The sequence below is a fragment of the Hermetia illucens genome, chromosome 1 (genome assembly GCF_905115235.1).
Source record: "Hermetia illucens chromosome 1, iHerIll2.2.curated.20191125, whole genome shotgun sequence".
NCBI lineage: Eukaryota > Metazoa > Arthropoda > Insecta > Diptera > Stratiomyidae > Hermetia > Hermetia illucens.
The window spans coordinates 217,827,798-217,855,258 of NC_051849.1; the positions used below are offsets into that span (position 1 = coordinate 217,827,798).

Here is a 27,461-nt window from a genome sequence, read left to right on the forward strand (position 1 = left end):
TACCAGAGTATAATAATAAAGTGCAGCAAGAGGGAAAGGCGAACGATGACTTAACCAAGCCCAGCGATTCAGCACAATCACTAAGTCTACGAAAACTTCGCAACACTGGTGCAGTGCCAAAAATGCCACGATCTGCTAAGTCGTCGCTACCTATGTTTTCCCAGTGTGTTAAGTGTTCGTTCCACGAGACTTTGGCTTCTGAATTCACTGAATCTGAGTTGATGCCATCTGCAATGCCTCCCTATATCAGGGTTGTTTCAACTGGGTTTGCATCCCTGATTCAGTAGCCCCTAAGCAACTAGTTACGATCCACTGAGCCTCCGATCCTGTCTCACCCCATCGCGCCTTCAACGGGACAATATTCGTAGCCTCCTCAGCAGGTCACGAATCGGAACACAGCCGCTCCACTTTTTGACATCGTTCCCGTCGTCAACAAAGCTCAATTTTCCGCTTTTGCTCTATACTCTGGCACTTAATCCACCGGTGCCAGCCGCCCCGGGTTAAAGGTGGTGTCCCCACCTAAACATTTATTGATCTCCAGGGTAGCCTTTGCAACTTCTACGGCCGATGTACTGTACTGCTGTACTAACTACTGTACTGATGTAAAGAGCAAAGTTGGTTTACTTTTTCCTCTGTCGTGTGTCAAATTGACAAACGACAACAACACCAACCGAGTGATTACATTTTTCAAGGTCACTTGTCCTCACGGAGTTGACGTCCTCGGCAATCTTTATTCTGGCCTGAAGATGTATTCATCATGCCCTACAAGCGCACCAATTCGCGGGTAAATTTCAGGATTGCTATCCGTCTGTTCTATTAGAATGTTAGGGGTTTAAGAACCGCGCTGGCTCAGCAACATCCTATCATCTGTATCTCCAAAAGCTGACTGGACGAAGCCATATTAACATCAGCATATGACAGAGTAAGTCCACTGGCGGTGGGGTCCCAATTACAATAAAAAATACACTCCCCGCGGAACTCGTCTCTTTCTCCTCTGGCTTCACATTTGACTGTGTTGCTCTTCGTGTCTCTCCGCCCAATTTTCTTCTCTTCATTTTACTTTGTGTATACGTTCCATGTGCTTGCCCTTCTCACATGTATGAGGAATCGTTTGACAGTTTGTCTGAACTCCTTATAGCGAGGCTCTCATCCCTGCCTTTCTTCTTTGGCTGATATTTTAAGGCTCCCATGCGCCACTGGCCTAATCATCCTAGCCTTCAAATTCCTTCCAAAACATCTCCCATTCTTCCCTTCTCATTTCTTCTTTTATGAACAGTTCCTCTGCTCTGAATTTCAATACAACCAAAAATTGTTTGGGCTGCACTCCCGATCTCTTCCTTTCCAATCTCCCCGAGCACCACATCTCTTTATTTCTTTGCACATCCGCGTACGTGAAAACTGACGCTCACCACCCCCCACTTGAATTTGAAGCGAAGCTCCTACGTTCAAACTCCAAAATTGCGCGTAAATCTGCTAAGTTCAACTTCCGCCAAGCCAACTTTGACGGTCTGAATTCAGCGTTTATCAACTGGGTTCACATATTAAGCAATTCAATGTGTGATCGAGCTCTTAACATCTTTTACGATGTCCTGTCCGATATCCTCTCCTGTTATGTACCTTCTTTCCCTGCTTTCCTGCGTTCGTACCTAACTTGGTTCACATTGGAGATTCTCAATAACATTCGTCTGAAACATGCACTTCGGAAGAAGTTTCGGGTTTCTAAGAATTACGCCGACTTTGCTTACTTTAAGGCTATGCGCTCCACTGTGTCGAGCGTCAAAGCTGCCCTTACTCACGGTAAATTCAAACTGTTTTAGTCCGACACTCGCTATTTCCGTAATTCCACCCAAGCTCTTTTCTTTTGTCAGTTTTGCTAACTCCATTTCCAACTCTCCCTTCTTCCCTCAGTTTTGCTAACCCCACTGCCAACTCCCCACAACAATCCTGTGACCTTCTCTGCTCCTTATTATCTTCCGTGTTTTTTTCCCTCGACCACTCCACCCTCTATGCCTCTTCTTACTGCGGACTGCTCCAAATATCTGGCCATTCCTCTCCTTACGCCTTCCTTGGTTGAAATCCTCTTTGGTAATCTTGACACCAATGTCGGACCTGGCCTAGATGGGGCTTCGTGACCTGTTCTTTCTTACCTGTAGAAAACATATTTCCCTTCCTTTGTGTATAATTTACATCAAAAGTCTCTAAGAATGCTACTTTCTCCGTCTCTGGAAATAAACCGTTATCAGTCCTATCCTCAAGATTGGAAACCCTCCTCTTACTGTGAATTACCGCCCCATCTCTCTTCTCCTTTTTTGCCCTAAAACCCTCGAGAGATACGTGAACGACTGGTTGACCGCGTTACTTACCTTCGGTTCTTACCTCGTTCCTTCGGTTACTTACCTCGTTCCTTCTCTCCTTTCTCTGGCGTTCCCCAAGGCTGTACTTGGCCCCCTCTCTTCCTGTTTTTTTTAGCAAAGACCTCGCCCCCGTCCACACCTGCCCGTGTTTGCTTTATGCGGACGACCTTAAATTATTTGCCTCTGTTTCATCTCCGCTGGACTATGCTCTCTTGCAGTCCAACCTTGATGCTCTGAGTTAACAAGTTGGCTCTAAATGTCTCCAAATGCCACTGGATGTGCTATTCGCGTAAACCCTTCCCAACATCCTTTTCATATTCTCTTAGTGGACAACCCCTTTCACTACTGATGTTCTTCCAAGACCTGGGCGTAATATTAGATGACAAACTTCGTTTCAACTCCTCACTTCGTTGACATCATCAAGAGAGCTTCCAAAATGTCTGGCTTTATCCTACGTTAATCTTCCACTTTACCTCAATTCAGTCCCCGTTAACACTCTTCAACTCCCTTGTCAGAAACATCCTTGAATATTACTGTGTAGTCTGGTCCCCCTTCCGCATACGTGACTGTCCCGCTCTTGAAGTTGTACAACGTAAATTCACCTGGATCCTCTTTTTCAAAAAGAATCTTCCACGGATTGACTATCTTTCATGGCTCCGCAAGCTCAATCTCCCATTCCTGCAGCAACGCCGGATTTTCCTTGATATGTGTACCTTTTTCAAAATCTGTAATTGCTTTATGGACTGTTCTGCCAACTCTGATATTATTTTCGGCACCGCCTCTCGAAATTCACGTAGTGCGGACATTTTTGAAGTACCCTTCACTGCCCGATCTCGTGACTGACGGAAATCAGATTTCCCTCTTTGTCTGGGCAGGATGAGCATCGAGGTGTATAAGGCTTCATCCTGCTGACTTGTTGGTAAAACTTCCGCGCCTGGTGCGGTTGCTCCCTGTACTTTTCTAGTTCATAGACTTGTTGGTTTTCCCAGGCTTCCTTTTACGTCTGGATTGTTAGCAAGAAAAATTGCGAACTCTTGGCCGCGTTTGAAAGGAGGATGGACGATTCCATAGCCTATATAACGACGAACTCTATAAGCGATACCATGACTGTCTTGTGGATAAAATGCGGCTCAAAACAGTGTGCGGATCACCTAATCCGTTATGGTCAGGATGATCCAGCCCAAAAAGTCTATAAGGCCAATATCTATGGTAGAAAAAGAAGACGAGGCAGATCCTGCCTGAGATGGTGCGATGGTATAGGTTAGGACGCCAGATAGCTTTTAGGGATATCGAATAGGTGGACCTCGGTGCAAAATCGGGGTGTCCTGAGTTCCTTACTAAGCAATTCCTAGACCGAATATCGGTTGTTGCCCCGTTGATGATGATGAGGACTGCGCTTTAATTGTCCAAGCCTTCCGTTCTTCGCGTCCTGCTTGTGCGCTTTTCCAAGTTCCACTTTATTCTTTTGATTACCAAGTTGACCGTACAACAGTTTCCCTCCAAATTTAGCACTTCCCCGACGATGTATTGCGGGAGTATGCTGATTTCCAGAGAATCTTCTAGGCTCCTCCTCTCTTAGCGAAACTGTGGGCAGTAGAACATGCCATGCTCCGGGAAAAATTAAGAATCATCAAACCCGAATAGATGCAGATACTTCTTACAACCACCATTTACTGACAGGAATTGGGTCAGGCGGCAGTTGATCTCGTCGTATCGTCGCTGAATCTACTCAATATGGGGAATCAAAGTGTGGATTCAGCGACCCATCCGCGAGTCATCCCACTGTCTTTGTTGCCACTTTTCCGGTGACTCGTGCCCCGCTTTTATGGCGCTAATAGTTTCGTTAGCGCACACTTCAACGTCAAGGACCTCACTGTACATCACGTTCCACAGGAGAAGGCTCAACAATGAACCCTGTGGTACCCCAGCTGTGACGGTTTACTGCTCGGATCCCTCATACGTATCGTATCAAAGTGTCTTTTCCGCGAAGTAACTTTCGAGGCGCTCAATCAAGTAACTAGCCACACTCGTTTTAGCCAATGAGCTTTTTATTTACTCCCAGTTGGCTGAATGGAACGCACTTTTGATGTCTAATGCTACCACGGCGTGTAGATCGTTGAGTAGGCTTGTCAAAATCCAAATTGTCGCTCCGATAGGCCATCCTTATATTTTATGATAGAGGGAAGTGTATCGTAAATGACCCTTTCGAGCATCTTTCCTAGCGTATCGAAAAGGCAAATCGGGCGGTATGATGATGTCCCGGTTCTTTATTGGGGAGAGTAAAACTAGTTTTTGGCTCTTCCACTAAGTGGGGAAAACTCTTTCTGTCAGGCAAATACGATTATAAATCAATCGGGTCTGTTCTTAACAGTGTACTGAAGGGGTCTATTGGCAACAGCATCCAAACTGGGAGTTTTATTATCACTGATTCGCTCTCTGATCTTCGCAAGATCCTCCTCAGTTATAGTAGATATGGTGTAGACGTCCAATGCTGATGCAATATGCAGCGCATCACTATTCGAGCAGAAGATGCGGGGAGGTCATTTGTGGTATTCGACCTTTCATCTTCTTCACAACCACCATGTATGGGGTTTTGGTCTGCCTCCGTGCAAAGTTCCTCAAAGTATCCTCGCTTGCTGGTTCGTATATCCTGCTTAAACCTACGTGGAAGATTCGTCAAAGTGTGGTCTTTTAGATCGTTGGCAGACCCTTCAGCACTTTTCGTTCCGCCAATATTGGTCCATCTTTCCCCTGTTCCTTTTTCGGGTTTTATTTCCCTGGGGTCGATAGGACTCGGCGCCGCTGTTTCCTTGATTTTATTTACTTTGTTGACTTTAAGCTTTTTCGATGAGAGGCCCTTCTGCCTTTTCGCACCCTGCGAGGATCCAAAATCGTTCGCTGCGTCTCCACTCCTCTTTTTAAGCTTACCGCTCTTGTCAGTTGTTAGATGATCTGCACATTGTGTTTGTCCTTTATTAATTCGGACAATTCCAATATTTTTCCTCCGAGTAGGAATAACGATGATTCGTCCGTATTCTGGCACTGTTCCTCCACATGATTTTCCCTCTGTGCACTTCGGTATTTATTAGCCTTCCGGGAGATCCCTGATTTCCTTCCTTCACCAACGTTGGTTTCGGGGGAGAACGCAGTATCGTTGAGCTACTCCTGTATGGGATCAAGCACTAGATTTTGCGACATCTCCCGACCAGGTGTAGTCACCCCACTGTGAGCTGATGAATGATCAGTCTCTGAAGCATTTAGCCGCAATTTTGGAACAGGCGTTCTCGGGAGTGATGTACTCTTTTTAAATGCTTCTTCTTTCAGGTTATATTGCAATATTCGATACAACGGTGGCAAAGTAATGCCTAGCCGAGGCACTGAAGTCGAGGGATATCGACGGCCGGGAGCCTGCTTGTCCACTCCCAAAAGCCGCCTATACTAGGTGTCCTTCACATAGCCATTTTTTCCACGGGTGTGTGTTTTTCTTTCATCTACCTGAACTGTGCATAAACACGCCCATACCTCCAAATGCGTACAAGTGCATGTTCATACGCACCCGCCGAATATTTCCTTATTCACACAAAGGGACACGCTTGATGAAAGATCTGACAACTCCGCACAGGAGGCAAGGTTTGCTATTGGCCTACTCTATGGCTTATATGTCGAGTTGCTTATACATTACCATGAAGATTCCATCAGGTCCTAAGGTCTTTGAGCTTTTATTTTTTGGGGACTAAGGTAACTTTCACGGGAGTGATTTGAAGTGTCTGCACGATCAATATGTTGAATTCCTCAAACAACAACTTATTATCTCCATCCAACGTGTGTGTGAAGTGGTTTGTAAACACTTCCTGAATGTTGGCACATATTGGTATGGCAACTCTTCCTATTTCAATTCCATTAAAAAAATTGGTCCAGGTTAAGGATGGTGTTCCTACGAACCCCAGACTCAAAAATAGGCAACAGTTGATTGAACGAATTTCAGGGTAATTGGGACGCAATTTTAGTGGAGGTTCTGACCAATTCTTGTGAAAGTTTTAGACTGCATGTTCGAGAAACGCTTTAAAAACAATCTTCGAAAAACGCGTTCTTTGAAAATACTGGGATCGGATTTCTTTCGAGATTCAACAAAATTCACGGTTAGGTGAGAACGAGTTGATATCAAAACAAAACACAAAGATTAATTTTGATTAGTTGGTTTTATTGCTCGCACAAAGCAGGATGAGAAGAAAAAAGAAGATGAAAACGAAAACGAAAACGGGACGAACAGTAAACAGCGAATTGCGCGTGAAAATTATACGATAAACGTCAAGCGGAGATGTAGAAAAGAGAACCGCTGTAAATTTACACAAACAGTCAGCGCTAACGCAAAGATAAGATGAGATGAGAAGCGGGAGATTTGAACACTGCATAAAAGCATCTTCATGGTAAAATTATAAAAATTAACTTTTGTCTTTGCATTTAAATTTTGTGCAAAAACTAAAAATCGAGAAACGTTTGCGCCAATTTAGGCCCTATACTCAAGCAAAGGCAAGCGACCATCAAATGATGATCTCCCTTGAGCCGATGTCACCGCCTTTTGTCAGACGATCGCGATATGATCGATGTACGTTGCCGGTCAATTGAAACCCAACTAACCTTAGGCATGGGAAGTCCTGCTTTTTTCGATATTGAGAGTCAGATTTGATGATTATTCACACAATTCCGAAATCTACTGCTGATTTCGATGTAGCCGATCTGATTGATTTTTCGCTCCCGATCAATTGAAATTCAACTGACCTTAAGGCACTGCACCATCGGAGACGAGACGGTGAACATTGGAGAAATTCACAAACTTTTCAACGTTGTTGCTACGGTCATCAATGCAATTTCTCCTCATGCAAATTGCCCATCAGGATCAAGTGTCACTTTTAGGAAACGTCTCCTGAACTGTGTGGGGTTGATCATAGCAAACATATTTCTCCATTATAGCGGAAGTCTCCGTTGGTGCGCAATACTGTAATATTGAGATGCTCTTTATTTTGTATCGAAATCTCGCAATAAATGCTTGTCTGGTATCAGTTTCCAGGACATGAAGGCGCGACTTGCGGCATTAAATTGCCATCAGATCCACGCTTACTTTCATTAGACTAATTAGAGTACAATAAATTCCAGAGGAGTACTCCCAAGAAGCAGCAGGAAAGGGTTGTGCCGTGGCTTGTTGAGATTTATCGGAGTTGCATCACTTTAGGATACGTACCGCAGTCCTGGAGGCGCGCACGGGTGGTTTTCATACCGAAAGCAGGCTGGCGAGGTTATGAGTCCGCGAAGGACTTTCGACCAATCAGCCGGACCTCTTTCGTGCTGAAGACCCTAGAACGCGTCCTGGACATTCACTTAAGGACGATTATGGAGAGAACGCCTTTCTCTAAGTCCCAGCATGCCTACCTCAAAGGAAAATCCACAGAAACCACCTTCCACGAGGTAACTGGCACGGTTGATCGGTCACTGCAGTACAAGCAGTATATCCTTTCTGCCTTCTTGAATATAGAAGGAGCTTTCAACAGCGTCAGTACCAACGCCATCAAGGAAGCCTTGACCGGTATTGGATTGGAGGGGTATCCCACGCATTGGATTATATCTATGCTGAGTACCAGGATAGTCCAGTCCGATCTGGGAGGCAACCACTTGACCAGAGCTGTGAACAGAGGCACGCCCCAGGGTGGTGCCATCTCACCGGTGCTCTGGTTAATAGTAATGGACAAAATTTTACGTACATTGGACAGCAGCGGGGTGAAGGTGGTGGCGTATGCCGACGACTTGGTGATATTAGTATCAGGGATATTTCTGTCCATTATCAGCGACATCATGGGAGGAGCGTTGCGAAAGGTGTGCCTGTGGGCCGCAAGATGCGGACTCAGCATAAACCCAACCAAAACGCAACTGATGCTATTTACCACCAAGACAAGGATACCTGAATTCCATCTACCACGGCTGAATGAACAAAGATTGGTTCTCTCCTCTAATGTAAAGTATCTGGGTGTAATCTTGGATCCTAAGCTAAAGTGGAGGTAGAACATAGAACTGAGGGTTAAGAAGGCCTGTATAGCCTTCTATGCCTGGAAGAGAACCTTTGCGAAGAAATGGGGTCTCCGGCCTAGGATGGTTCTCTGGATGTACACCGCTGTAGTGCGTCCGATCCTGACGTACGGATCTATTGTATGGTGGCAGGCTTTGAAGAAGAAATACAATAGAACGAAGCTTAATAGGATTCAAAGAACCGCGTGTGCAGGTGCTACGGGGGCTCTGCACTCCTGTTCGGCAGATGCTCTCAATGTACTCCTGCATCTCCTCCCCCTAGATCTCCACATCAAATATATTGCAGCGTGCAGTGCCGTCAGACTACGTGAGTCCGGATGCTGGGCAGCGAAGTCCTACGGCCACAGCAACATTCTAGATGAAATACCTCGGGAAATCTGGGCATCCCCCACGGACTATGTCACACGCAAGCTGAACTTCACGAGAAACTTTGCTGTAGACCTTCCAACCTGGGAAAAGTGGAAGACCGGCGGCGTGTTGCAAGACTATGACACGGTATTCTTTACGGACGGATCAAAGATGGCCTATGGAGTCGGCGCGGGGGTTTTCTCGAATACACACGGTGTATCCAAGTCGTATGGTCTCCCAGGTTTCACCAGTGTATTCCAGGCGGAAGTACTGGCGATATTGGAAGTCGACACGACAAGACAAGACGACAACATCTTCCCGGTTGGTGGGGTAGTGCAGAGAGACGCTCAACCATCTGGGCGGCACGCTCAAGATCACTCTCCTTTGGGTTCCCGGGCATAGGAACGTAGAGGGAAATGAGCGGGCTGACGGATTGGCCAGGCAAGGCTCTGCTCTTGGCAGTCCCTCGGGGAATACAGTCGGTGTTCCGCTGGCGGCGGTCGGGGGCCGAGTCTACTCGCACTACCTAGCAGCCGCGGGCCTGAGATGGCGAAGGCTGTGCAAAGTCAAGGAGAATTTGGCCCGCTTATAACATAGCCCGATTACGAGAGCTCCTGTGCCAGACGCGTGCAAATGCATTCAAGATTACGGCGGTCTGCACGGGGCACTGGCCCGTAGGGGACCATGCCGCTAGGCTCGGCTTACCCTACAACTCGCATTGCCGAAGCTGCGGAGAAGGAAGGGAAACCCTCATGCACTTTCTCTGCGATTGCCCAGCTCTGGCTCGAGTCAGACTGCGGACACTGAGTAAACCATTCTTTGGGGACCTCAGCGAGATTTCTAGCTGCAGGGTCGGAGAGTTGCTTTCCTTCGTGAATGCTATGGGCTGGCTCTGAAGATCCGAGCCAGCTGGACTCTGCTTCCCTGTTCCTATAACAACAGTCACGGTCTTAGGAGTTTGTGGCATCAAAACGGCGCACCAAAGCGCTAATTGGGCTCCTCGGAGCGGCCATTGATACCTACCTACCCCTACTCCCAAGAATCCTACAACCTTACCGCACATAACCTCAGAATATTCAGCCTATACCACTGACTTTGGAGCAAGCGAGCATTTCGGGGAACCTCGATACCACAATTCAATCCAATCATGAATTGTTGACCACAGCAAAAGGTCAATACCAAGAGGTCAGCCTGTCTTCCGATTACTATCGTTACCAAAGCGTAAAGAATAATCGAAAACTGCGGTTTGCTATCCACAAATATTTATTCCTTTTAATCGCTGTTTTGGGACAAACAGGGAACGCTTTGAGTGAATTTTCAACCCCCAATTCACAGGCAATGCAGGATCTTGGCATCGAATTTTTGGCTTAACAGTAAATATTATACTAGTACCCCGGGTTCGGTTTATTCTGAGATACGTATGTGTTTCACGGCCATTAAGACTGCAGGACCGTCTACAGTGCAGGATAAACGATGCGAAATTTGCATATTTAATGATTCCCACGCACATTGATTACTACTAAAGCTCTTGAGATGCGACGGGGTCCATACGTCAGGGAGGTCTACATGACACTCTTATATACGCTAGAAATGTGGAGCCCCGTCGCCTGTTTGAGTTGGTGAACTTTTTCTTCAAACTGTTGAGGCAGTTTCGAGCTTGCAGGTGTGGTTTGGGACATTAATTTCTTTTTTGCACTGGTTTGAAGTGAAAAGGAGATTCCCCTGGTTATAATGACTGAAGTCGGATAAGGCCCCAAGATGGCACCATTTTCAGCAGCAAATTGCATCTCACTGTTCCATAGAAGGCAGGCCCAAGAACCTGAGTTCAGTTTAATGCGGGCGTGGATGTTAGTTCTGGGCCTTTGTGAAACGGATCGCCCAAGTCCGAAGATCCGGCTACTAACAGGGGTGAAATTTAAAGAAAGGGAAACGTGTGTCCTCCCATTTTGTATGGTTATGCGAGGAATTGGGCATTTCATCAAATTTAAATCTTGGCGACAACTCCACCGCGATTCACATCAAAAGTGAATTCGGATGTCGAAGCTATATGAATGTGATAACAAAGATACCTCGCTCGTCTCGACATAACATTGTGTAGAGTCCTCAATTCAAAATTATAGCAAATAATTTGCATTTTCACAAGCAACATCGTTATCATTCCCGCGACAAACTGACAATAAATGTTCACCTCCAAGAATATTTTCGTGGAAAAGCTTGAAAGGCAAGCTTTATCATGCTATCTCGCTCTAACGCACAGAACCTATTGGGAAGGTGTCCCACTTACTACTAGTGCACCTAGATATAATCATATGTACATCGAAGAGTGACGTGATTTCAAGCTACATCCTTTGTATTTTTCTCTTTACAGGGAGGCGAAGTGGTTCAGGAAACTATAACATCAAACGTTAGCGACGACCTTATTACGTTGGAATTTCAAAGGACCGATGGCACACTCATAACACAACTTATAGATTTTCGAAATGTAATAATCTTACATCTTTTCTTCTTTTGAGAAATGCAGATACAATTTTATGTTTCTTGTCGATTTGTGTGTGCCCCCGAGCGGAGTTAATTTGCATATTTCTTGCCTTCGATGTTTTCCCTTCTGTATATTTATTTGCAATTCCTAATGGCATCTACATTTGCAACGATGATATCAATATAAGAAATATTCAGAAAATGGAACCCTATTTTGCCCTTTTTGGAATAATATCACCATTTGAATGGCATATCTACATTCATTGTTGGGAAAGTTACACGCGTAGATTTTTCCCGTATTTGACATACGTAAGTTAAGTACATAAAGAAAATGTTTTTCTAAATGGGGTGCTTTGGGGAGTAATTTAAATAATCGATTCCCGAAAGGAGAGTTATCTAAATTGTTGATTGCTTCAAAGGCAGATTATCAAGTTTTCCCGGAAAGTAATTTGTGTTTGAGTTCGCCAAGCAAAAAAATGGCGCTCAAGTCAATCGTTAAGTGAGACCAATTGATGAGGTATTCAAAAAACATTGGAATGAACAATAAAAATCATTTGCAAAGTAAAGTTTTTATAAGCATAAAAGTTTCCAACAATGGATGTAGACAGGACGTTTATTTTTCTTCTCAATTGGTTTTTATCTTGAAATCGTATCTATTCGCAGGAAGTTCGAATTCTCAAAGCTCTGGTCCTGGGCGAGGAGGAGCGCGGTCAAAGTCAATATCAAGTTATGTGTTTTGTAACGAAATTCACAAAAGGCGACTTTTTGTCAGCCGACGCTGTTGCAAAACTCCGACAAAAGAATCCAAGCACAATAAGAACGCCCGAGGAGGACAAGGGCAAGGAGAGTTTCACAATGACGGCATGGGTGAACCTTAATCGATCAGCACCAATTACAAGGCATTTAGCGGGATTGTGTTCGGAAGCGGCCGACGCAACCTACGTAAGGGATGTTGATTTGAAAGCATGGGCCGAACTGCCAGGTAGGTAATCATAAAGCGATTATATTGGTTGTTCTAGGAATTTGGATTAATGACTGGTTGTCCTGGAAATTTCATGACTCCTCAAATGTAATCCTGGCAACTTGAGGGGTTGCTACTGCTACTCTGACGTTTTGAGTTCATCCGGCAATAGCTAATCTACTGAATTAATGATGATTCATCAACTCTCGCTTCTCATTTCAAGATTACCTTGTAAGCTTCAGCTTCCATTTCAGCAAAATCAACAAACATTCCCGGGAAGCTGATAAATGCAGCAACAACTTCCTTTTTAGAACAGAAATCTGTTCAAGAAACGCTTCAAAAACAATGTCTGAAAAACGCGTTCTTGGAAAATACTGGGACCGGACTTCTTTCGACATTCAACCAAACTTACGGTTGGGTGAGAACCAAATGATATCAACAACAAAACGAAAGATTAATTTTGATTAATTTTATTATCCGCGCAAAGCACGATGAGAACAAAGATAACGAAAACGAAACGAAAAAGAGAAAAACGTAAACAGTGAATTGTGCGTCAAAAATGATATGAAAGACATCAAGCGGTAATGTTGACAGAGAACCGCTGTAAATTTACACATACAGTCAGCGCTAACGCAGGGATGCGATGAGAAGCGGGAAGTTTGAACATTCTCCCCACCTTCTCCACCCGTTGGAGAAGTTTAAGTTGATGATAAGACCTGAGGCTGAGAATCTCCCTCGGTGGTTGAAACTGGCAGTAGTACTAATTTTAATATTGGTCGCGTATATGTGGAAGTTGCAGTTGTGAGTGAAACCATCTTTGCCGGGATGAGTTTGAATAACTCTGGCGAGCGGCCACTTTGATGGAGGAGGAGGAGAAGGATCAGAGATGAGAACCAATGATCCTTCTTTGATGTCGTGGTGCGATGTTTTCCATTTCAAAATGGACTGATGTGACTGCAGATATTCCGCTGACCAGCGTTCTCAGAAATATTGTAAACGTTCCTGGATCCGTTGGAAAGGAGAGAGACGTGAAGTAGGTACATCGGTGAGTGTAGGCTCAGGAATGGTGTTGAGGGGAGCACCTCTAATGAAGTGTCCAGGCGTGAGGGCAGAGATATCATCTGGATCCTCAGTGGTCGTGAGTTGAGAACGGCTTCAACTTGTGCGAGGAACGTCGATAAGCCTTCGTAAGTGAGAAGCGTGTCGGCGATCGTTCGTTGCAGATGGTATTCAACGGATTTTACCGCTGCTTCCCACTTTCCACCCATATGAGGTGCTCCAGGTGGATTGAATTTCCACTGGGTCCCGTCATTTGCGAGAATTTGGCGCAAATGCGACGTCAGCACCATTGAAATTAGTACCGCAATCACTAGTGAGTGATTTGCAAATCCCACGGCAACTAGTGAAGCGACGAAATGCTTTGAGAAATCCTTCGGTGCTGTAATCCGTGACAGCCTCGAGGTGGACAGCAGATGTTGAGAGACATACGAAGACGACGATCCAGGCCTTGTAGGTTCGAGCTCCGCGTCCTTGATAATATTTGAGAGACACTGGTCCCGCGTAGTCAACTCCTGTATGCTCGAACACCAATGAGGGTTGTACTCGTTTCGCAGGAAGTTGGCCCATTAACTGCTGAGCACGTATTCCTCGAAGCGAGTACAATGGGCCATCACGGCCTGAGTGCTCAGAAGCTGTAGCTTCTCCCCCACCATACACACACGTATTCCTCGTATTCGTATACAGGTGATGCACTTTTGGATGAATGATTTTATCGGGGCTCTGCCTCCGATGATCCAGCAGTATCTACGAATATAGTTGAGAGTGAGCTGTGTTCCTTCATGTAGAGTGCGAGAATGAGCATTGGCGATAATGAGGTGTGACAGTACGCAGTCTTTCGGAAGTATAGGCCGATGTTTCCATCTTCGTCAAGCTGAGAGTTTCGAAGTCGACCTCCGACTCGTAACAGTCCAGTTTGATCAATGCGAGCGGTGAGACGTGACAGTACATAAGACTTGAAGAGAGGCTTGCCTTGGGAAAGGATGCAAATTTCTGATTAGAAGTATCCTTGTTGTGTGGTACGAATCCAGTGGGTGAGAGTCGAGTTGCGAGTTTGGAGTCTGGTGTCCGTTTGAAGACTGGTACTGCACGTAGTAAAGTAGCAGTGACTCTGACAAGTTTTGTGAGAGTGCTGCATCGAGTCAAGAGATGATCCAAAGGCAAAGATGGAGTTGATGAGACGACATGTACTGCCGACGATCCCATTTCCATGTCTTCATGAGAGACGTCAAGTGGTGAGAATGAAGGCCACTGGTGAGAAGGTTTGGTTAGCCAATCTGGACCTGACCACCATGGAGAGTGCTTGATCAGTTGTGAGGGGTTTAATCCATGTGAGGGTGACCGATGAATCTGTCCACAAGGTAACTAGCACGTTGATCAAGTTGAGAGCCTTTTGTGTGCGTGGGATGAGCTTCACGAAGAGTAATGCGGCAGATAATTCTAATCATGGAATTATGAGACTTTTGAGAGGAGCAACTCGAGTTTTTGTACAAACAAGAGTTACTTTTAATTGTGATGACACTGCTGCGGCCATTGCAGTTTGTGATGCGTCCGAAAATCCGTGTATCTCGACATGTGATAGGTCAGATGTGAGATTGAGCTAGCGTGGAATTTTGAGGCTTGCGAGATCAATCAATTCACTCTTGAACGTCTTCCAACGATGAGTTATCTGAGGAGTTAGTGGGTCATTCCATTAAATCTTTTCTAGCCATATGTCCTGCATCAGCATTTTGGCTCGGACAATGACTGGTGAGATTAATCCAAGAGGATCAAACAACTGTGCTGTACAGTACATCGAAAATGTCTGCCTGAAGTTTCGGACCGGTATGCAACGTATCGTTGAGTGAAATTCCTGTACTTGATTTACAGGACCCGTTGAACACGACCCTCAGCTTCATGGTAAGACTATCTTCACCCAATACGCCGTGGTGAGGTAGGTAAGAGCTCTCAGTAGGTGATGCCTTATATACTGAGACTTTTTTCATGTGGCCCAGCGATTCGTACTCTTTTAGAAAATCTGAGAACAACTTAAAGAACTCAGGCTGATGAGAAATGTGTTTGATAAGCCTGATGAGCGATTTTTTTGTGATGTGCTTCGTTTGTCCGGGTTGTGGAGGATTCGATTTGAAGGGTAGGCGCACCACATACCGACCTGCATTGTCGCGAGTATGTGTGCTTCTTCGGCGCTGAGCGAATCCTCCCGATGAGACGAGACATCCTCAATTTCCCAGAATTTGGAGATGTTATCATGTAGCTGCTCATTTGAGATTGTGAAACCAGTATGGGAAGGTACACTGGATGATGAGTCATCGACTGGATCAAGAATTGTCCATCCAAACATGGAGCCATAGGCTCATTTGAGGAACCGGATTTAACTCCAGGTTTTAGGATTTTGCCGTAGGAGTCTGCACCGATGATAATATCAATCTTGCCAGGTGAGAGGAAATTTGGGTCAGCTAGTTCCAGATTATGAAGATGAGGCCAACTCTTTGCGAATATTTCGACTGACGGCAATTCGACGGTGAGATTCGGGAGAATGTGTGCGTTGAACTCTGCTTGTTGAGTTGAGAATCTTGATAACAAAGTAAAGGTCACAGCTCCTTCTGTTTTTCAAGATGAGGCACTGTCAACTCCAACAATTGGAATGTAGACATTCGAGGCAGCAAGGTTGAGAGTGCGAAAGAGTTCCTGAGAGATGAGGGTGATCTCCGATCCTGGATCGATAAGAAGTCTTACTGGGTGAGAATTCCGTGACGATGTTAAGATGAGAGCTTGAGCAGTTGCCAGCAAAACCGTTGGACGAGATATGACTTCTGATTTGAGGTGTTGATGAGACTTTCGCACTGAGTTGAAAGATGCTGAGATGTGAGATGACGACGCTAAATCTTGGAGATTTGAGCTGTCAGTTTGAATTGATTGATGAGAACTACACCAAGGTCAATTTTGTGTTGCCTTTTCTGGGTGGCTGGACCTTGTTGGATTAGCTAAGTCGGGTTGACTGCTCTGATGAGACGGCTTGCTGAAGAAACGGTTCAGCATTGAATGATCTGCAACGCGACAAATCTTACAGCGCCTTGTACTACGGCAATCTGGAAAAGATTGGGGTAGTGGCTTCGGCTGTGTGCAGCCAATGTGAGGAGGAGGAGGAGACGGCCCTGCACTTTTTATGCAGCTGCCCGGCATCCTCAGATCTCAGACGAAGACACCTTGGCAAGGTTTTCTTCAATGAAGAATCTGCACACTCTCTGCCTCTTGAGAATGTTCTCAGATTCGCTAAAGCCTGCGAACACCGTAGGCGGGAAGCCATTGAATAGGCAACTACGGGGATAGTATAATGGGCCTAATAATGGCCTGAGTGCTCGCGGCTGCGGCTCCCCCCCAGTTAACTAAACTAACTAACTAACGGCAATCTTCCAGTTGATGCATACCGAGACAGTTAATGCAGAGAGTGCGAGATGTTGCAAGATGAAACCGTTGATCTGCGTCTAACATCTGTAAATTTGGACATGGACAATTGGACAATTTGGACATACTACAAAATGATTTCCTCCGCAACAAGAACAGTAGTTTGATTTAAACGATAGCATTGATTTGACCTCGGGTTTCGACGTTTGGTTGAGAACATCTGGCTGAGTAAAATTGCAGCTCGTCTGATAATTCGCTGATGAATTAGACGTTGGCTTAGACTTGACGAACTGAGCAGAGTTCGAATGAGATGATCGCGTCACATGCACATGAGATGCTTTGGAAGTTTGTGGTTTCCCAGTATTGATTCTTTCAGGCCGAGTCTTCTCTTTGTCTTTCTGAATTAGCCTACCTTCCATGGTTTCTAGTGCGCGTGCGCGGCACATTAGAAAATTAGTGAGTCGTTCTAATGCTGGATACTCTGTTGAAGATCCCAGTGTGAGCTCCCAGTCTTCACGAGTTTGCAGGTCAAGTCGATGAGTTATGAAATGTATTAGCAGCTGATCCCAATGTTGAACTGGCGATCCTAGCGCCTTAAGTGAATTGAGCACCTCAGTCACTCTGTTGATGACAGTGTTTAGTTCCTTCGAGGTCCTGGACGCCATTCTTGGAAGCGTAAAAAGTCGGTTCAACTGGGCAGAAATGAGAAGCCGCTTGTTCTCATATCTATTCTGCAAAGCTGTCCAGGCCGAGTTGAACGCCTCATTGGTAATGGGAAGCATTTCCGTGAACACTGGTTGTGAGGTAGTGCATTTTGTCAACCTCGGTGACACCTTGTTTCTCGACGACCGACAAAAATAGCAATCATTTGAATGACGGCCAATTGATGATATTAATAATAATAATAATAATAATAATCGTTGGCGCAACAATCCATATTGGATCAGGGCCTTGAAGTGTGTTAGAGCACTTCATTCAAGACCGTAACGGTACACTAGGAGGCAATGTGGTCAGCATTGCGCTCGCCCGAGATTATTACCCTGATTTGACTCAGGTACTCATTCCCAGCTGAGTCGACTGGTATCCGACGTCAAATCACGATGCAAATTCCACTGCCACCAGTGAGATTTGAACCGCGACCTTGATGATATTGCTAGAGAATTCTGGTGGCTTGATTGTCGGCAAGGGTGCACGCTGCTGTAGCGACTCTTGAAAAGAGGCTTTGAAGGTTGCTGAGGAACGAGAACGAGGCTCCAGCTCGTTTATGCGTGCCTTGAGAGAGGATTCCGCTTTGACGAAATGCACCTTGGCTTTTAGGTACTATTTGTCCTTAAAGTAAGAAATTTCTAGAGGCAGTTCGGCCTTCGAAGTCATGATCTTCTGGTGATCACGAGATATTTTCTCCCAGGCATCGGTAACCATGACCAATTTGGATTCAGCCTCGAAGATGGTAAGCTGAGCGATAGCACCGCTGTTCAGGTTATCTGCTCCACATATTGCAAATTGATCTGTTGGGCTATAATAGCCATAATTAACTGATGAGATTTAAAAGTTCGTAAAACTGAGAATGTTCAAATGTGCAAATGTTCTTCGTATTGTAATACGCGCTCTCACAGGATCGCACCACTGAGTCTAAAATCGCACTTCACCATAAATAGTTCGGAGTAATCGGCAATAATTCAAAGTTGAAGATACGAACTACACTCCGCACAGTTTCTTAAAAAATGTAAGCTTAAAGAAGCCCGAATCCAGCTCGAAGGACTAAAAAATGTTCGAGAAACGCTTCAAAAGCAATGTCTGAAAAACACGTTCTTAGAAAATACTGGGATCGGACTTCTTTCGACATTCAACCAAACTCACGGTTGAGTGAGAACGAAATGATATCAACAACAAAACGAAAGATTAATTTTGATCAATTTCATTATCCGTGCAAAGCACGATGAGAACAAAGCTAACGAAAATGAAACGAAAAATAGAAAAAAGTAAACAGCGAATTGCGCGTCAAAAATGATATGATAGACATCAAGCGGTAATGTTGATAGAGAACCGCTGTAAATGTACACACACAGTCCGCGCTAACGCAGGGATGAGATGAGAAGCGGGAGATTTGAACAAAATCCTTAACCAGAATTTTATCCAAAATAGAACCTTATCAACAGGACCCAATTCTGCCTTGTTTCCTCACAAAATGAATTATAGCTTTTTTCGTATCCTTTGTTACAAGGGAGTTTGGCTTTTCGGCAAAAAAAAAAGATTAAATGAAAAATTACGTTTAAGCTTCTTATCGCAAAGATACACAAAATGTTTAAATGCAAATGAACCTTTTCCACATTCATTCATCTATAAGCTTTGTACGCTTAACCGTGGTTCCACCCCGGGCCTGACTGTCTGCAGAAGCAGCACAAGTAGTCATTGCTCGAAACCTTTCCATTGGAAAATCTCTAGCTCTTCACTCTCGGCATTATTAATGCTCTTATCCCTTATCCAATTTATATCTTTTTTAAAATCCTATTCATCATTGTCAAGTTATACGATTCAATAAAAACACATATACAGACATATCGAAATTTGAAATATGGAGCGCGTTATAGAAAAACGTTTCATGTTGAAAAAATTTCGCTTTGTTCATCTTTTCCGGGAAAGTTTCAACTCATAGCGTGCTATTAGGAGCTGTCGCTGCTCGTTCAGATGACACGATGTTTGGTTCCCTATCCTTTTAGGGAGGGAATTCCCCATCCTTTTAGGGAGGGAAAACTGTTCCGGAGTATCTAAGCTGATGCAACTCCTCAGTCTGGGACTGCACCACCCCTTATTCTAGCCCCTTTTTCCATGTCCATATGAGTTAGGCTTTCATGAATTTTTCGGCACAAACTGCTCAAAGGCAATCCCAGAAATCCAATGAATTCTCCCTTTTCACTGACGCAGAATAGGATATATCTCATACGATAAATCTGAACTGGAGTAAAACCTCTCGGAAAGTGAACAATGTGGAAAATCCACGCCAGGCCCTACAAATCCTTGATTCCATTTTCGCTCTATACGCATCATTAAACATTGTCTACAGTCTATTCATTGCCTCACCTGATTCGATTCGTCCGGGATCCGAGACAGGATTCAGTTGGATTGAATTTGATTCGGGTGGGGTCGACATTTTGAATTTGTCCGTTCCTATTTAACTTTAAATCTAATCCAACAGGTTCATCAATGTCGAGTTTAGAATCAGCAATACATCAATTTCCCGTACAATCAGTTGGTCCTGTCCCGGTCGCAGTTCCGGCAGCTTCATCAACTTCAGCACCAGTGTTACCGGCCGCAACGCCTTCCTGTCCGCGATGTAATGAGGTGTCGAATCTGCGAATGCCATGCTTTTGTGCCCTGGAAATGTGTGTGGGGTGGTATCCTTGCGGGTTGAAATACTGCAAGGGTGATCGGACCGATCAATCAGCGAACGGACAGAATTCACAGAATTATAAATGTGGTATCAAAACGTGCCGAAAATGCAGTCAATTCATTTATTATGTGAGACAGAAGCAACATTGCCTGTGGGACGAATGACGAGTGTGGAGTGAGTGGGGTGCTATCCGCGATGGAGGGATGCAAGCGCTATGCATTGAGTTGGGACAGAAAGGATTAGTAGGCGTTGTGATACAATTATGCGGTCTAGCTGTAATTCTGTCAATCGATTCAATGCATCACTATCGTCGTCATCATCATCGTAGGCGTTATCACAAAGCTATGAGTAGCAATTTTGTATATATGTACTTATAACGGAAATTCTGGTAGACTAAGCGACTAAACATACGTGAATATCCTTATACAACAGGCAAGCACACTTTCTCCACGAGGTATTGGAGTATAACCGCAAAATCGGTAGCAATTACGTGAGCATTTATTGATTCAAGTGGTGAATTGCAAATTTCATATGCTCCTAGAAGCCTACTTGAAAGGTGTTCCACCAATTTTTCCTTTTTCGTCCTTAAACTGCTCCCAATCAAGTGGAGTATTTTACGTGTCTGGAAAGTTCTGATTACATTTTTAGGAAGTAATCTTATTGCGTTGAACTGGTATGCATGCCTTCGGAAATTATGGTGCTTCGTGGGAGAGGGGTTTTGTGGTCTCCCTATGTAATTAATTTGCGGAATTGTTAACATCAGTCAAGACTGGATGAGTAATTTATGCGTTCAGCTTTGTTGCCTGGCTTCGTGTAGCGCTGGCATACTGGCACTGCAGCAACAAACATGTTAGCCTTTATTGATGGGAATGGTTACAGGTTGAGGTGTACGACATTATAATTTTGCATGTTTTAGTTGAATATGTTTCGACTATGTGAAATGTTTGGGATTTCTAGGTTGTGTAATTTTTGTTGGAAAGTACATTTGAACAATAGTTGATGGGTTCAATTAGGTTCTCTGGATATACACTTGGGAAATTAGTATTTCCATTTGTTCTGGGGACAAAATCAAATGGTCGTTATGATTTCCAAATTAGTAAGTTCTGTGGTATTTTTTGTTGAGGATGCAGGAAGTCCTGAGTCCGCATCCACTTGATGATGAACCGGACCACTTGGAAGCAACTTACTTCCTCTCTTGTGGCTCACGGACTTCTCTTTTTGAGTTAAAGACCCAAGTGGCCAAGTGGCAGAGGTTTCTGCCTGAATGAAATCGTCAGTCAAGCTTCTTTTAAAAATTTGGGTGTTTAATTCAAAAGAGAGATCCGTGGACCACGAGATAGGAAGTTAGTGGCTTTCCAATTGGTCTGGTCCGTCATCAAGTGATTCCCTGCATCCTCTGAACATACAACGGATTTCACTTCAATATAATTCGTACTCATGTCAAATGGAGCGATTACCGCCGCCACTTTCGAACACACTACTCCCAGGGCAGAGGTGAGGTAGCGTCTGATGAGTTGCCTCTGCCCTGGACGAAACCGTCAGTCAACGTTTTTTGCTATGCTATTTTATTCAAATTTTGAGTAAAAATGACATTACATTTTCTGATAACTTCTAATTTCTGAGGTGCTCTATATGGCATTATTTCTCTCTCTACTCAATGGTGGCCTTAAAAACTGTCTTCAATTAAGCTTGTATCTTTCCAGTTGTCTGGAGTTCCACAACGATATCGACGCGTGTCAATTTTACAAAATCAGCGTGTCTATGCCGATGCGTGGATCTTCACTGGATCTAAAAATAACCAAACGAACAAGGGAATTCGCGACGGCTTAACGAAATAAACCAGAACATGAGCTAACTCTGGAAATTAAAAAAAAACGTCTCGACCGCACGCGTGGTGTTGTGAGTCTCCGAACCCGAGTGCCATGATCGTCTGCTCTGTGTGTTGACATTCATGTTTATTTCTACAGAAAAGGTTAGAAATTTGTTCAAGTCAAGTCAAGATTAATAATATCAAGACACCTCTCGGTTGTTCCAATCGACGTACCGGACAGAAATTGAAAGATGGATGAGTCAAATATTGTTCAATATTGACGCAGTTTCAAGGCCAGCGTTGTGAAAAAAACTTTTTTTCGTGTGTGGGATCTCCGGTGAAAAATGACAAATAATGCGGGGATAACGTGACGACTGTCCTGATGTATTGCAAGAGCTGGTGTTCACTGTACATTACAGTCGCAATATTCATGGGAAATTCATTAATTCATTAGACCAACTGATAAAGTTCCCAAGTTATTGAGTGAGCATGGAGTCGTTTATATATTAAATACATCAACTACAATCGGCAAATGATACAGTCGAGCCCACATTCCTTCGCGGACCGTATTTCTTCGGAATCGTTCAACAATTCACAAAAAAAAAATCGAAAGGAAAACCAATAAAAGCACTTGGAGTCGAGTCCGGAAAACCATAGGCGCTCCTTCCCTTCGATGTGCATCCGTTTTTACCGGACGTTAACGGCTCCGATCCGTCCGGACATCGTTCACTGCAAGCAGTTCTTCTATCCAGTAAAAATCAAGCTCGAGAATGTGCTCTTGCTGATCGGGAACCCGAATCAAACGGTGCTGCTTCCAGCCAAGTCTTTGGGATTTTTCCTTTTCCTTTACTTTCCCCAATTTCCTCCTATTCTCCTAACCAACGAGATGGTATACCCTTTAAACGAATGGAAACTCAGTTACCCCACTTGCTAGAAGTCAATCGTGACTAGGCCGGCAATTCAAAAAAGCCATAGAATAAACCCTTACTGTAGGGTTGTTGTCGATGATCAGCTGGGAATGCCTCTCCAATAGCCAGTACATTTATCTGTATCTCCCATTTAGCTCCTCCTTCTTCCTTAGGATGTGTCCTTTCCAGTTGAGCTTAGCGTTGAGTGTCATACCTAAATGTTGGGTTGCAGGAAAAGTAATGTTGTATTTGTGGTCGAATTTTAACGCTTTATTTAAAATACTTCGAATTATCCGATTTAAGTCAAATGTGCGCCGTTTTGTTCACAAACTTGTTGCCATTTAGAGGCAACTTCATTATCCCCCCTCCTTATTTGCAAAAACCTCAGACAGCCAGTTTTCGGAAGCCTCTTTTGAGGCCAACTTAGTAGCACCAAGAGCGTTCTGCATGGACCGGAGGAGATGGTAATCACTTGGTGCCAGTTCCGGACTATATGGTGGGTGCGATAGAACATTTCATCCGAGCTCCCGTAGCTTTTGGCGAGTCATCAAAGACGTGTGAGGCCGAGTGTTTTCCTGGTGGAACACAACACCATTCCTATTGCCAATTCTGGCCACTTTTAGTCAATCGCTTGCTTCAAACGGTCGAGTTGCTCACAGTAGAGGCCCGAACTGAGGCTCTGGACATAGTTGAGCAGTTTGGGACGACTCGCCGCGTTTCCACCATGATTTTGTTCATTTGAGGTTGTTGTACGTGATCCACTTTTCATCACCCGTCACCATCCGCTTCGAAAATGGGTCAAATTCGTTCCGTTTCCGCAATGTATCGCAGCCGTTGATTCGGTCCAAGAGATTTTTTGCGTCAACTCGTGTGGCACCCAAGCATCCAGCTTTTTTTGGAATCCAATCTTCTGCAAATGGTTCTAAACGGTTTTATGGTCTATACCCAGTTCCTGGCCAATCGAGCGAGTGCTCACATACCGGTCTACTTGGATGATTTCGACGATTTTATCGGTTTCTACGACGATTGGCCTACCAGTATGGGGTGTACCTGAACGAAATCGATCGAACCAACGCTTTTTTTGGCCGCCTTCGTTGTATTTTTACCTCTCAGGTAGTAAAAAGGTAAAATATGACGAATTTCTTGCTTGGTGGAATCCATCTTTGACGCGCTATAACTTGAGACTGAAACGTACGATCACAACACTGTCAAAGATACACTTGCAGCGAAGATTGTCGTCTTCAAATCGCCGGGTAGTATGACCCGATGCGATAAGTACAACACAAGATATGTTTCAGTGTCGCCATCTATTGATAAAATACGACATTTATTTTTCCCCAACCCAATATAACCACACACTCAAATGTATTTATAAACAGAATACAAAAAACCGTTCATACCTGAGGCATCTAGTTTTCGGTTTCCCGACTTGTTTGTATCATGGCATGGTTTTCTTCAGCCGTTGTGGCTTTCACAAGCGGAGTCGGCTCGTCGAGATCGATTTCGCCATTTGGATTTGGATGTAATTTTGCCGTATTTTCCGTGCGCTAATGAATACACGTCGTCAATAAGAATTTGTTTACATTTTTCTCGGTTAAATAATAGGTCAAACTTGATCAATAGCGTCTGTTATATTCAAATCAATTGATATACCAATATTTCACTCCATTTACAACAATTTTGGAATGATCAATTCTTTATGACTTTCCTTAATTATTCTTTATCGTTCGGTTTGTTCAATCAGTTTCTTATTACAAATTACACTCACTGCGTCAATAAGCCTATTAACATAAATTATAAGACGCTAAATTACTTGAAACAAAATGAATTCACACAGGCCCGAAGTGTTCTATGCCACGGTTGGAGACAGAAGAGACCGGCTTATTTCCATGCGGTCCTTTCTGTCCCAACCAACGGCACTTTCTCACCGCCAATTCTCCACTCCCGTTGCGAGTTCTAAATGAGTGGCGAGTTCTAAAGTGAGTCGAGAGTTCTGCGCCATCTACCCGTCCGCATCCGCAACATTCGAAATAAATTTCAATGCTGCGGATCCTGCCGCGCCACATAATCGCGAGACTTTTAAATCCCCATCCAGTGTATCAAGCCAACGTCGTTTCGGTCTGCCTTTTGGTCGCTTACCATTGATTTCGATGTGCAGACCAATATTGGTGAATGAATCCTCGTTAACGGGAATTACGTAACCACACCATCGAAAACGCCTCTCGCAGTTTTTCCACGATCTATGCAACCCCATATCAATCGCGGATATCCTCATTTCAGATATGATCAAAACATGTCACGCCACTAGTCCAATAAAACATGTTAGTCCCCATTACCGCAAAACGCCGTTCATTGTCTTTTAAAGTGGGCCAACACTCAGAAGTATAGAGATACGTCGATAATAAAGAACACCGGTTGTGGAGTGCCATTTCACTCAGATTGCGTTATTGCGTGAAGCAGTTTCATTACGCAGTTCTCAATTGGCTGATAACATTGATCCGAGATATTTAAATCGCTTAGTTCTGCACAGGTCACCGCCGCTGACAGATCTGAGCGATTTATCTCGAGTCAACGCTATCGGCCAATGGAGAACTGCGTTATGCTCCTCATATAAGGAAACACAAAACCTTTTATGCCTGAAACATGAAGCTTCCGGTTTTCCGACTTGTTTCCTTTCCGTCGATTACTTATTCCAGTTTCAAGATTTGCCCTTCTCGATCGGTCACGTGTTCTTCAGGTTGCGCAGCATGATTTGTTTTATACTGCCAGTCGCTTCCTTTCCATCAGGACCAATTGATAAATCATCCGAAACAAAAAAACTGAAGAATCATCAAAGATGCGAATACCACTCCCAACAACGGAAATTACATACTTGACTTGCCGGTCTGCGAATAGAACAGTACGCATTTGGCAGTTTCACAAACTTACAAATTGAAAATTCTCTCTATTGGCTGTACAAGACCCCTTGGGCGGAATGCATTAAATTGAATACTAGCATGAACAGGTGCATAGCATTGTAATGCTAATTAGAAAAGAAGAAAAGGTTAATTGTCATTTTAGGTTTCGAGGGTATATGATGGTGTAATGATTAAAAAGAGTTCAGGAGGAGGAGCAGTGATTTGTTACTCATTTATCGCTAGAAATTTAAGCTTACGCCAATTATCGTGGAAGAAGTGTTCATGCCTGTTGCTACGCATATTTTACGCATAGTCTTTTAAAGCACAAATATTTAATCATTTATTATTTTCAGCATAAACGTTTCCAGGGCATTGCATTTTGTATTTTGTTAGCAATAAACAAACAAAAATCAAATCGAATTTTCATGAGTTTCTGATAAAGTAAGTTTACTTAGGTTTATGACTCATATGGTTTTTGAAGTATAATTTTATTGTGCCATAAAATTGGATACCATGTGGTTCTGTATTCGCCATCCAATTTTCTCAAGATTGAATTTATCCGTGTCGAATTCATTCCAAATTCTCTATGAGCTTTTGAGTACAAAGTAGCTTGTGATTTTTAGATATCTTTTTGTTCTGATTTTGAATTCTGTGTGAAGATACACTTTCTGAGTGTTTCTGCTTGAAAGCTTCTAATGGAGATAGTAAGTAACATAACGAGCCGTAGTAATCCGAGAAAAAAAATAATTCTTTGTACTCTTGTCGCCATAAACGGAAAACGTCTTTGATAGTTCCAAATAGAATATTCCGAAAATGTGACCTTTCGCTTTGTAAATATTCTTTCCACTGTTCAATAGTCTTCAATCAATCAAAATTTCATTTAACTCCGTTCATTGAATAATTTACTTGAATCGTACATTTCCCCTTCCACCTTCCGAACGACTCGCTCTCAAACGTATAAATACATGATATCGAACTGCATGTGTACGCTGCATGTGCCTATTCTATTCTTTCGGATGTAAATGATAAATCTATAGTTTCTAGGACTAAACAATACACACTGAACCAACAAAACATTTTAGTATGTAAGTGAAAATGGAAAAAAGTAGAATGTAAAAGTCAACATCGAGTGTTCCATCGAGTAGTGATACAAAAAAAACCAACAAAATGAAAAAAAAGTAAAAACATGTGAAATGCATTTGCTACAGATAAACGAAACAAATAAATAAAAAAAAATACAAAAAAAGATATCTAGAATAGATTTAAAATGTATCTGAAAATTTTGTATTATTCGAAATAATGCAGTAAAAAAATGTACAGTGTAAGTAGGGCGAAAAAAAAAACGAGAAGAATAATTTTCCTTCTTTTTTGATTTTATGAAATAAATTGAGTAGGAGAGGAAATAATTAAAATTGAAAAAAGAATCGAGAAAACCAAATCTTTAAATAATATTGTGAGTAAATATTGCTGAAGTGAAATGAACTTCTCTTAATTTAAGCCGAATATTTTTCTAAATAAAATATTTTTATAAAAAAATGAAATTCATGTTTGCATTTTTCTTTGGCCATAAATTGTTCAATGCTTTCTTGGTGAGTTTAAGATTTGTTTCAGAAAAGAACGGAAAAATGGGTAGGCACTGACCTCACGGCTTCGACTTTTTGCTATCGAAAGCAGTATAAGCTTGCTTTCTGTAATTCGAGCTAGAATTCCGGTGATATCAGCAGGGCATTCTGGATTTTAGTGTCTGGATAGCTGGATAGCTGCACTAGGTAGTC

The 27,461-nt window shown here is 43.5% G+C and overlaps 2 protein-coding genes across 3 annotated transcripts in view; one reads left to right on the forward strand and one right to left on the reverse strand.

Moving 5' to 3' along the window:
• The window catches only part of LOC119650905 (out at first protein), a 66,952-nt gene extending 40,107 nt beyond the window's left edge, over nucleotides 1-26,845 (forward strand). Inside the window, exons 2-5 of one of the 2 annotated variants that reach the window (XR_005249384.1) lie at nucleotides 11,149-11,262; nucleotides 11,922-12,240; nucleotides 19,877-20,482; nucleotides 26,040-26,845. Coding sequence is in view for 1 of the 2 variants with exons in the window: in XM_038054097.1 (XP_037910025.1) it covers nucleotides 11,149-11,262; nucleotides 11,922-12,240; nucleotides 19,877-20,235 (792 nt within the window). In the remaining variant the exon portion in view is untranslated. Of the gene's footprint in view, nucleotides 1-11,148; nucleotides 11,263-11,921; nucleotides 12,241-19,876; nucleotides 21,134-26,039 lie in introns of those variants that run through there. The other variant, XM_038054097.1, reaches the window with a different exon arrangement.
• LOC119650907 lies at nucleotides 16,004-17,514 on the reverse strand. The gene is made up of 2 exons (XM_038054118.1): nucleotides 16,686-17,514; nucleotides 16,004-16,364 (listed from the first exon to the last, which is right to left on the reverse strand). The coding sequence occupies exon 1, from the start codon at nucleotides 17,460-17,462 to the stop codon at nucleotides 16,761-16,763; it is 702 nt and encodes a 233-aa protein (XP_037910046.1). The 5' UTR covers nucleotides 17,463-17,514; the 3' UTR covers nucleotides 16,004-16,364; nucleotides 16,686-16,760.
• Nucleotides 26,846-27,461: the final 616 nt, after the last annotated feature.

Coding starts and splice junctions, on each gene's coding strand:
- LOC119650907 (XM_038054118.1), bottom strand. CDS start 17,462: ATGCTTCCCATTACCAATGAGGCGTTCAACTCGGCCTGGACAGCTTTG.